The 12,398-nt window shown below is 37.5% G+C and overlaps 1 protein-coding gene across 1 annotated transcript in view; it reads left to right on the top strand.

The window, feature by feature from the left end:
• NUP98 (nucleoporin 98 and 96 precursor) overlaps positions 1 to 12,398 on the top strand; it is an 87,617-nt gene that overhangs the window by 45,638 nt on the left and 29,581 nt on the right. The window contains exons 15-18 of the mRNA XM_068988802.1: positions 3,730 to 3,846; positions 5,014 to 5,312; positions 7,603 to 7,716; positions 8,928 to 9,066. Of these exons, the coding sequence (XP_068844903.1) occupies positions 3,730 to 3,846; positions 5,014 to 5,312; positions 7,603 to 7,716; positions 8,928 to 9,066 (669 nt within the window). The remainder of the gene's footprint in view (positions 1 to 3,729; positions 3,847 to 5,013; positions 5,313 to 7,602; positions 7,717 to 8,927; positions 9,067 to 12,398) is intronic.

Genomic DNA, 12,398 nt, shown 5'->3' on the forward strand with positions numbered 1-12,398 from the left:
CACTCTCCCCACCTCCCTCACCCCTGTTTGTTGCGTTTCTGTCCACTGCAGCTGTTATTTTCTGTGCTGATGAGGTTGTTTTTTCTTTGGCCAACAGGAACCCTTTCATGTTGGCTCCTAATTCCTTTCTAAAGTTCCTGACAGTGTTCAGTAACTTGCTTGTAGGATTCACTGTGTAAAAATTTGTCCAGGATTTTTTTTTTTTTTTTTTTTTGCCTTCTGTGTTTCTGATTTAGATTGGCTTGGGTGCTCCTTTCTTAAAATTTTCTTAGCCAGTTTTGGTATAAAAGTTATGCTGATCTCACAAACAAATTGGATCATTTCCTCTTTTCTGGGAGGCTTGGGGTAAGATAAGCTTCTCCTCTCCCCCATTAAATGTTGGATACTGGTGAAGATACTGTTTGCAGTAAGGTGTTTCATTTTAATTGTTGACTTTAAAGTTATAGAACTTAAGCTTTTTCATTTCTTGTGTCACTTTTGATGTTCTTACAATATTCATTTCAGCTCATTAAAATTCCAAAGTTATTGGCATAAAGTTGTTTAAAAATATCCTTACTGTCTTTTTTTATTTTAGTGGAATCTGTAGAAATGTCTCTGTTCATTCCTAACATGGTGGTGGTTTGTGCCTTCTCATTGTAGCAGTGTGGTCAGGGATCTGCCAGTTTCATTTAACATTTCAAAGAACTAACCTTCTGGCATTACTAATGCTCTCTAGTCTGTGTTCCTTTTTCATTAATTTTAATTTATCATATTCTCACTAATGTTTAATTTTATTTTTAATGCCCCCCCCCCTTTTATTGGTATTTGTTTTCTGTCATTTGTTTAAATCAATGCTCACTTTTTATTTTTTAGCTCCTTTCCAAATACATGCCTTAGAGATGTAAGTTTCCCTTTTATTAATAGTTCAGCTTTATTTATACTCTACAAGTTTTGATATGAAGTACTCTTTAACATTCAAATAATAATTATATGATAAATGCTTTCTGATTTTCATAGAGTTTTTTGAGTCTTGGTTATTCAAGAGTATAAATTCTTAATATGGAGATTTTTATGATCTTTTTTGTTATTTTACTTACTAATTTTTATTGTGGTAAGATACACATGAAAATGGTTTAAATAGTAAAATATGTGTTCTGTCAAGTACAATTCAGTGATGTTAAGTATTTTTATAATATTGTATAACAGCCACCACTAGTATTTCCAGAACTTACTGCCATGCAATAATTCTCTGTTTTCTTCTTCCTCCAGTCCCTTTTAACCTCTATATTACTTTCTGTCTGTAAGAATTTGCCTATTTTAGACACTACATGTACAGGGAATCATGCAGAATTTATTCTTTCATGTTTGGATTATTTTACTTGGCATAATGTTTTAAAGGTTCTTTACTTTTTTCACTTTTAAGTTGTAGCATGTATCAGAACTTCATTCTTTTTTAAGGCTGAATAATATTCCACCATATGATTATCCCGCATTTTGTTTATTCGTTCCATCTATTGATGGACATTTGGGTTGTTTCCACCTTTTAGCTGTGTGAATAGTGCTACTATGAATGTTGATGTACAAGTAAGGAGTCCCTGGTTTCAGTTCTTTTGGGTATATACCTAGGACTGAAATTGTTTGGTCATACATTAATTCTGTACTTAACCCCCCCCCTTTTTTTTTTAATAGAATTTTATTTCTTGGTTGCACGGAGTCTTCATTGCTGGGAGCAGGGTTTCTCTAGTTGGGGAGATTGGGGGCTACCCTTTAGTTGTGGTACTCAGGCTTCTTAATGCAGTGGCTTCTCTTGTTGCAAGCCATAGGCTCTGGTGTTCTCGGGCTTTAGTAGTTGTAGTGCACAGGCTTAATTGCTCTGTGGCATGTAGCATCTTCCCCGACCAGTGATTGAACCTGTGTCCCTTGCATTGCAAAGCAGATTCTTAACCACTGGACCACCAGGGAAGTCCCTGTACTTAACCCTTTAAGAACTGCCTAACTGTTTCCCACAGCACCTGCACCATTTTACATTACCTCCAGCAATGCACATTGTTTTCATTTTCTCCATTCCTTTGTCAGCACTTGTTTTCTGGTTTGTCTGTCAGCTTATAACAGTCATCCTAGTGGGGGTGAAGTGGTACTTCATCCTTATAATTTGCATCCCCTTTATGATGTTGCATATCTTATGTGCTTATTGGCCGTTTATCTTCTTTGAAGAAAACTGATAATAATGAGTTCAAGGATGCTGATATTGGTCTTAACAGTTTTTTTAATGACAGGTGCTTACTGAGATGAGTCAAAGCTGAGCTTTACACCTTGTGTGGCTCTAGATTCTAGTCTCTGCCTTTCTAGTCCCACAAGACTGTCAAGTTCACTATCAGCCTCTTAGCCTTGCCCTTGGGATCAGAAAAGTCTCCAGGAGAAAAGCAACCCCAAGTACAGGACACCTCCCTGTGCCACTGTCCCCTCAAATTACTGGTACTGCCATTTTTTACCATCTTGTTGGCTCTTCATGCCTGGAAAGAGTTCTGAGTTTTCTGGTGATCCTCCCTAGGAGAATTAGTCCTCATTACTTAGTCTACCATCAATAGAAGGGCAAGTTTTATTTTTCATAAAAGTAATAATTTTTTGTTGTCAATTGCCTGTTTCATTGGCTTACTTAATATTTATTTAATAGCACCATTACAATGAGGAGTATACCTAGCATACATAAGGAAGGAACAAACACCACAATGTGTGGGTTTTTTTTTTTTTTTTGGCCATACCACACAGCATTATGGAGCTAGTTGCTCATCCAAAAATTGAATCCATGCACTGGAAGCACAGTGTAATCACTGGACCCTGGGGAATTCCCAATGGTTGTTTTTTTCTTTAAAATGAGGGAATGGAGTGTATTAGTTAATTCAGTGACTTTTTATGTGGAGGTTGATTAAGATCATTTTATCTGTTTTTTCTACTTAAAGCTGGTATACTATAGAGGTTCTTGCTTTAAGTAAAACCTGTTGTACACAAACTTGAACGTTTTAGATATTCATGGTCATTTACATCATTGGATAACAGAGGTTTTTACCCCTTTCTTGTCTTGTTTTAAAGAAAACATTCTCATTTAAACATGTCTTCCTTCAGTGGCTTCCCTGGTGGTTCAGTGGTAAAGAATCCACCTGCCAACAGGAGACATGGGTTTGCTCCCTGGGTCGGGAAGATCCCCTGGAGAAGGAAATGGCAACCCACTCCAGTATTCTTGCTTGGGAAATCCCATGGACAGAGGATCCTGTTGGGCTGCAGTCCATGGGATCACAAAAGAGTCAAAACAACAGTCTTCTTTCAGAACAACATGCCAATTTCTATGCAGGAGCAGTCATAAATCCTGACTGCCAAAAAAATTTTTTTAGTGTTTTTTAAAGAGAAAAAAGACATGTAGAAAAATAATTGAAATGCATGACAGTGTGGGGAGTAAACTAGTGTCTAGACAAATTCTTACAGAGTTCAGCAAAGGAAGAGTATTTTGAAGCGTATTTCTTACTTGATTTTGATGTGCTTTATTAGCTTATTCTTCTAAATACCAGAGTGTAATATATTTGAGACCTTAGGTTCTAGTTATTTATGAGCTGAGTTGGTGAACTGAACTTACTTGTTAGATCAGTTTTAGGTGCACATGAGTTGAATAAGAGTTCTCTTTCCCACTTGAGGTTTTAAGATAGTCTTTAGTGTAATTTTGTGTGCCTGAGTTCTTTTTTCTATCTCTGTTTATAGGAAGAGCATTAAGAAGTTGGTTTTGAAAAACCTTAACAATAGCAGTCTATTCTCTCCTGTTAATCGTGATTCAGAAGATCTAGCTTCACCATCTGATTATCCAGAAAATGGAGAGAGGTAAACTGAATGCTCTTTTGGGTTATTTCTGGTCTAGAGCCTTGTTCTCATTTAGAAGAGATTCGGAGCTTAGTATTTATTCATTCAAGAAATTTTATGAAGTTGGAAGTACAACAGCATGTGAGCACCTAGAAGTTATGTCTTGTATTTACCTCTTGAGTACCATAGACACTAAAATTATATTTTTTCTGATTCAGTTCTGCAAAACTTTTCTGGTATCCATGTATGTCGTTTTGGACAGGGTTAGCATGCATGTGACATCCCCTTATCCCTCTTAAAATAAGATTTTGTTTGTGATAGTTATTAAAGTGATATACAACAACTGTAACCAACACCCCCGTCAAAGCAGTACAGAAATATATAAAGGAGAAAGTACAAGTATATACAGTAATCCTTAGTAGTTCAGCATATTTTCTAATGGTTTAGAAATTTATTTATTGAGTACATTCTTAAATATTATAGTGATTATGCATGAAATGATATTCTGTAACCATGTACTATCAACATGATATGCTAACCTGCCTCTTTTTAAGTGACTCTATAACCATTATTATGAATGTAAGATAATTCAGTCAGTTCTCTTTTAGAGGATATTTAGATTATTTTGGTGTTCCTGTATTCAAAATAATGCCTCAGTGAAAAATCCTTGTCTATATGTCTTTGCACTCCTATTTTTTCCTCTTTGGATAAAATTTTAGTTTGATTTTTCAATAATGAAGCATTTTCTAATACTCTGTTGATTATAATATTAAAAATTTAATTTTTTCAGTTTTATATTATGACATTCACTACTGATTATTTGACCCCCACATAGTAGACTCCCTCCCCTCTTTAAGCTAAAAATTGTGACACTCAGATTCATTCACTCATTAAAATAGATCAGTTAAAGTCATGGAATCTACATTCAGTCTTCATGGGTTACAGAGCTAACTAGCACTTATAGCTTTGTGACCTTGACAAGTTATTTTCTGTGTCTGAGTTTTCTGTAAAATACAGAGAATGATAGCAGCCTATTTTATAGGACTACTTTAAGTATTAAGTGATTTTTTAATACATGGAATTGCATAGAACAGTGTCAGATACTTAATGAAGGCCTAATAATGACTGATTGTTGCTGTTTTACTACAAGGGGCTAAAACAGTATTTGTTTACTTTCTCCCTTTTCAGATTCAGTTTTCTGAGCAAACCAGTGGATGAGAATCATCAGCAGGATGGAGAAGATGAATCTCTTGTGTCACGTTTTTATACTAACCCTATTGCCAAACCCATTCCTCAAACCCCAGAAAGTGCTGGAAATAAACATAACAGCAGCAACAGTGTAGATGATACCATCATTGCATTAAACATGCGTGCTGCCTTGCGAAATGGACTGGAAGGAAGCAGTGAAGAGACCTCTTTTCATGAGGAGTCACTGCAGGATGACCGAGAAGAAATCGAAAATAATACTTACCACATACATCCGGCAGGTCAGATTCAGATCTCTTACCAGTCATTTGAGACCTCTTATTGATCACATACTTTCATTGTAATAGAAGTTAGCTAGCTGAACTTCTAAATATTTTTTATTGCATTTTTATGAAAGTTAACATTTGAACATTTGTCACTAATGCTGTGGTTGATTTGGAATTCACATCGTTTAAATACTCCAAGTTTTGTAGCAAGAGGGACTATCCTTATAACTTCATAGATTCACATAAGTTGCTTATTCATTTTTTAATTAAAATTATAGCAGTAGTTACTTAAGCGATTTTTGAGATTTGAATTGAAATATACAGACCATAATGCCAGACTAGAGTAGGCATTCAAATGTTAATGGTTGTTTGGTTATTATCACTTTAGTTCTGTCTTTTTCTTTTTTGTCCCCGACAATGAACTGACTAGTTTATGCCAACTAATCTGGGATATAGCATAAACTGCAGGATTGAAATATCTTGATGGGATGCTTAAAGTTTGCCTTTTTTCTCTGCTGACTTAACCTTATTTGGGTTTTGACAATATCATTACATTTCCCCTTCCCCTTTTAACTGAGAAACAGTTTACATATAGTGAAGTATATAGGTCTTAAGTGTTCATTTCAGTAAATTTAGACATAAATATATATGTATACTCATATATACATATACAAACACATACACTCAAGAGAGAATATTTCTTTAACCCTGGAAGTTCGTGTTCCCATCTCCAGAAATCAACCATAGTCTGGTTTCTGTTACATAGATTAGTTCTTCCTAGTTTTTTTTTTTTTAATTTATATTTTAGCCACAGCATGTGACTTGTAGGATCTTAGTTCCCCAAGCAGGGATCTAAACCTGCCCTCAGCAGTGACAGCACAGAGTCCTAACCACTGGACTGCCAGGGAATTCCCTTTCCTGTTCTTTTTTTGTTTTTAATATATTTTTTAAAAACGTTTTAAAATTTTAATTATTTACTTATTTTTGGCTGCACTCGGTCTTCTTGTTGCACACAGGCTTTTTCTAGTTGCAGCAATCTGGGGGTACTCTCTAGCTGTGATGGCTGCACAGTCTTCTTATTGTGGTGCTTCTCTGGTTGGCAAGTACAGGCTCTAAGGCATGCTGGCTTCAGTCGTTGTGGCACACAGTAGCTGTGGTGCACAGGCTTAGTTGCCCTGAAGCATGTGGGATCTTCCCAGACCAGGGATCAAACCTGTGTCCCCTGCATTGGCAGGTGCATTTTCTTATGAGATTTTATCCATGATGTATATTTAGCAGCATTTGGTTCTTTTTTATTACCATGTAGCATTGCATTATATAAATATGACAAATTTAGTTTCTCCATTCTCTTAGTGAACTTTTGGGGTTATTTTGCAGTATATATTAATGTGTCTATAAACTTCCTCTGTGTCTAATATCTTATTGTCTTTGTATATATCTTCTGGTCACATGGTACACTAAAGAAACAACTTTATTCTTTAACATTAAGAGTCCTGTGTTATCTGTGTTTGTATTTAGACACCTACCTGAGTTCATTGTGATACTGCATCTTAAATACTCAGTCAAGATTTTTTTAAATTGTTTCTAGTTTTTTCACTGACCTTCTTTGTTGCCTCCCAGTTTAGAATTCCAGTCTCAAGAACACTGTAACAACCCTCTAAAACTTAAGCATATTGAGTGAGCATTGCTGGAGACTAATTTAATCTTATATGGGCCTTAAATTCTTATATGGGCCTTTCTCAGAAAGCAAGTTAGCCTGATCTCTGCCTGTTAATGGAACAGGAGTGGTTAGAGCAAGCATACTCATGCTGTATTTTCTTCAGTTTCTTCTGCTGTCTACCTAGTTAGTACTTTTTAAAATAACATTAATGTAATGTAGACCTTTAAGTTTCCATTTGTCTGCGTGACTTTCTCATGCAGGGTATTTCATCTTGATTTCCGTGAGTTTTAAGAATGTGTAATATACTGTCACATGTATGTTTTCCAAACTTACTTACCTATGTAAGTAAGTTTTTTTAAGTCCTTGATCTTTTTTTAATACTTCGTTACTCTTAGGAATGGTGTTTCTTAAAAAATCAGCTGGGGTCAGGGGTGAGCAGAAAAGAAAACCAGTTTGGAAAAATGCTTTATTCCTATATATTTTCTTTTTATATAGTAATTTATTTACTGATTATATCAGGTGATTTTTAAAATTATCCACTGTAAAAATTTTTTTACAATGAAAAAGTGAAATGAATATTGGTGAAAATTGCTCTAACCAACGTCAGTCACAACCAATACTATATTTTGGTTTCTTTTGTCGTAGGCATCGTTCTCACTAAGGTTGGCTACTATACTATTCCATCCATGGATGACCTTGCTAAAATTACCAATGAAAAAGGAGAATGCATTGTCTCTGACTTCACTATTGGTCGTAAAGGTGAGTCTGAATTTAAGAGTTAGTAGTGTATAACCCAGAAATCTGCACCTTGTCTTTGTAATTAAGTGAAGGAAGTGCTTGATAGCTAAATTTGTTTTTTACGTACATTTGGACCACCTTGCGGAGAAGGTGATGGCACCTCACTCCAGTACTCTTGCCTGGAAAATGTCATGGACGGAGGAGTCTGGTAGGCTGCAGTCCATGGGGCCGCAAAGAGTTGGACACAACTGAGCAACTTCACTTTTACTTTTCACTTTCATGCATTGGAAAAGGAAATGGCAAACCACTCCAGTGTTCTTGCCTGGAGAATTTCAGGGACGGGGGAGCCTGGTGGGCTGCTGTCTGTGGGGTCGCACAGAGTCGGACACAACTGAAGCGACTTAGCAGGAGCAGCAGCAGCAGGACCACCTTGGCCTGAATGGACACTTTGATTAACAAGTAACAAAAAGACTAGAACTTTTTAATACTGTCTGGCAAGTATTTGGCTCATTGCAATTTTCTACAATTAAAATACTGTAACAGCAAATCCTAAGTGACAAAATTAATGAGATGGGTAATAATTAGGTTATTTCATATTATTAAGTTATTATAGATAAAATTTTCTTGGGGAAGAAAGATCTCATCTTGCTGTATTGTATTAAAAGAAGAGCTCAAGTATTTCAATTCATACTATAGGCTAGGTGCCAAGGGTTGCTTATATAGGAGCCATACAGATACTTAGGGCTTCCCAGGTGGTACTAGTGGTAAAGAACCCATCCCCCAGTGCAGGAGTTCTCAGAGAGGCGGGTTGGATCCCTGGGTTGGAAATATTCCCTGGAGGGAGGACATGGCAACCCACTCCAGTATTCTTACCTGGAGAATCCCATGGACAGAGGAGCCTGGCAGGCTGTAGTCCCTAGGGTCTCACAGAGTCAGACACAGTAAAGCAACTTAACACGCATGCACACACGCATACAGATACTTGGGAAGAGATTTTAAACAGCTTCTTTGAGGATAACATAAGTACTATAAAAATGCACATGTTAAGCCAGGTAACAGTGTATTTGATGTCACCTTCTAATATTACAGATGAAATAGCTCATTCAAGGAATTGCTGGGTGATTTAAAATATTGATAAATGTTTAAAGCTGCTTGGTCCTTCACTGGAAGTATAAAGTGGGTATTTGCCCTCTATATAGGACGAGTTTCTAACTCTTTGCTCTGATTTGTAGGTTATGGTTCAATCTATTTTGAAGGAGATGTGAATTTGACAAATCTAAATTTAGATGACATTGTACATATCCGAAGGAAAGAAGTAATTGTCTACTTAGATGATAACCAAAAACCACCTGTGGGTGAAGGACTAAATAGGTATGAATTTATTTACATATTTAACAACTAATCAGCTAAATCACAATGTTTTTCTGTTAACACAGGTATATTCATATTATATATATTTTCCTGCAACTTGTCTCTTAGACTTACTATCTGATTATTGTATGTGATTATTATTTTTGTGCTTTCACTTAAAAACATAAGTGATATGGGACTTCCCTGGTGGTCCAGAGGTTAAGAATCTGCATGCTAATGCAGGGGACACAGGTTTGATCCCTGGTCTGGAAACTACAATCCCTCATGGTGTTTGGCAACTGAGCCCATGTGCCACGACTATTGAGCCTGCGCTCTAGAGCCCATGACCCACAATTACTACTGAAGCCTGTGGATCCAGAGCTCATACTCCACAACAGGAGAAGGGACCACAATGAGAGGCCTGCACACTGCAATTAGCGAGTAGCTCCCGCTCACCGCAGCTAGAGAAAGCCTATGTGCAGCAGCAGAGACCCAGTGAAGCCAAAACTATAAAAAGTATAAGTGATAAAGAAATGCTACATTTTTCCTTTTTTGACTCCTTTCCCCAGTATTATCAGATCCAATTGTTTCCAAAACCTTTTGGAAAATACTTTTTAGTAGTATTTTTCTTCTTTTTTAAATTATTTTATTTTTGGTTGCTCTGGGTCTTCGTTGCTGTGCGCAGACTTTCTTTTCTTGCGGTGGTTGAGGGCTGCTCTTCACTGCGGTGCATCGACTTCTCATTGCGGTGGCTTCTGTGCTGCAGAACACAGGCTCTAGGCACATGGACTTCGGTAGTTGTGGCTGTGAGCCCTAGAGCACACAGGCTTCAGTAATTGTGGCCTGTGCGCTCAGTAGTTGTGGTGCGAGGGCTCTAGGTGTTCCATGGCATGTGGAATCTTCTTGGACCAGGGATCGAACTCATGTCCCCTGCATTGGCAGGTGGATTCTTTTCCAGTGTGCCACCAGAAAAGTCCCTTAATAGTATTTTTTGTTTTTCCCCTTGTTTCTGCTGTGAGTGTGCTTAACTCTTTTACTGTATCTTTAGTGTGAGATACTAGCTTCTAATGCAGGCCAGGTCAGAGAGCCATAGTTAAAATCCTTTATGTTTACAACCCACTGAGATTGAACCAGGAAGAAATAGAAGATCTGAAGAACCCTGGAACTAATAAGGAAATTGAATTAGTAATCAGTATCCCCTGCTCCTCCAGCTCCACCAAAGCCCTGGACCAGATGGCTTCACTGGTGAAGTTTATCAAACATTTAAAGAATTTATACCAGTTCTCCTCAAACTCTTCCCCAAAATAGAGGAGGGAGCATTTCTAACTAATTCTGTGAGGGAAACATTTCCCTGAGTCCAAAGCTAAATAAAGGTGCTGTAAGAAAAGAAGACTACAGACCAATATGTTTAATATATATTAATGTAAATACCTTCAACAAAATAACTGTCAAACAGAATTCAGTGGTGCATTAACTGGATTACACACCATGACCAAATAGGATTTACGAAATGCACAGATGGCTTAACATATAAAAATTGATGAAAGTAATGCATCACATTGACAGGACAAAGAAGAAAACCACATGATCATCAGTGTTGATGCAGAAAAAGCCTAGACAACATTTAACACTTTTCATGATAGAAAATAGAGTTAGAAGGAAACTACTAAGCATAATAAAAGCCATGTTAGAAAAACCCACCGTGGACATCATCTGTTATCGTTCAGTCGCTAAGTCATGTCCTACTTTTTGCGACCTCATTGTAGCACGTCAGGCTTCCCTGTCCTTCACATTGAGTTGGGTGATGCCATACAACTCTCTGTCGCTTCCTTCTCCTCCTGCCTTCAGTCTTTTCCAGCATCAGGTTATTTTTCCAATGAGTCCACTCTTCACATCAGATGGCCAAAGTATTGGAGCTTCAGTCCTTCCAATGAATATTCAGGGTTGATTTCCTTTAGTATTGACTAGTTTGATTTCCTTGCTGTCCAAGGGTCTCAAGAGACTTCTCCAGCACCACAGTTCTTCAGTTCTCAGCCTTCTTTAGGTCCAACTCTCACATCCGTACATGATGACTCCTGGAAGAGTCATAGCTTTGACTATATGGACTTTTGTCAGCAAAGTGATGGCTTTGCTTTTTAATACACTGCCTAGGTTTGTCATAGCTTTTCTTCCAGGGAGCAAGTGTCTTAATTTTGTGGCTGCAGTCACCGTCCACAGTGTCTTTGGACCCAAACAGAATAAAATCTGCCACTGTTTCCACTTTTTCCCTGTCTGTTTGCCATGAAGTGCTGGGACTGGATGCCATGATCTTAGTTTTTTTAATGTTGAGTCTTAAGCCAGCATTTTCACTCTTCTCTTTCACCTTCATCAAGAGGCTATTTAGTTTCTCTTTGTTTTCTGCCATTAGAGTGGTATCATCTGTATATCAGAGGTTGATATTTCTCCCAGCAGTCTTGAGTCCAGCTTGAAATTCATCTAGCTGAGCATTTCTCATGATGTACTTACTCTACATATAAGTTAAATAAGCAGGGTGACAGTATACAACCTTGACATACTCTTTGCCCAAGTTTGAGCCAATCTGTTAGTCCCTGTCCAGCTCTAACTGTTGCTTCTTGATCTGCATATAGGTTTCTCAGGTGGCAGATAAGGTGGTCTGGTATTCCCATCTCTTTAAGAATTTTCCAGTTTGTAGTGATCCACACAGTCAAAGGCTTTAGCGTAGTCAATAATGCTGAGGTAGATGTTTTTCTGGAACTCTTGCTTTTTCAGTGGATGTTGGCAATTTGATCACTGGTTCCTCTGCCTTTTCTAAATCCAGCTTGTACATCTGAAAGTTCTCAGATCATGTGCTCCTGAAGCCTAGCTTGAAGAATTTTGAGCATAACCTTGCTAGCATGTGAAATGAGCACAATTGTATGGCAGTATGAATATTCTTTGGCATTGCCTATCTTTGTGATTGGAATAAAAACTGATCTTCCAATCCTGGGCCACTGCTGAGTTTTCCAAATTTGCTGACATACTGAGTGTAGCACTTTAACAGCATCATCTTTTAGAATTTTAAAAGCTCAGCTAGAATTCCATCACCTCCACTAGCTTTGATCGTAGTAATGCTTCCTAAGGCCCACTTGACTTCACACTCCAGGCTGTCTGGCTCTAGGTTAATGACTCCACCATCTTACTTATCTGAATCACTAACATCTTTTTTGTAGAGTTCTTCTTTGTATTCTTGCCACCTCTTCCTAATCTCTTCTGTTCTTTAGGTCCCTGCCTTTAGGCTTATCCTTGCATGAAATATTCCCTTGGTATCTCTAATTTTCTTGGAGAGATCTCTAGTCTTTCCCATTCTATTGTTT

Source organism: Capricornis sumatraensis, chromosome 16, assembly GCF_032405125.1.
Source record: "Capricornis sumatraensis isolate serow.1 chromosome 16, serow.2, whole genome shotgun sequence".
Taxonomy (NCBI): Eukaryota; Metazoa; Chordata; class Mammalia; order Artiodactyla; family Bovidae; genus Capricornis; species Capricornis sumatraensis.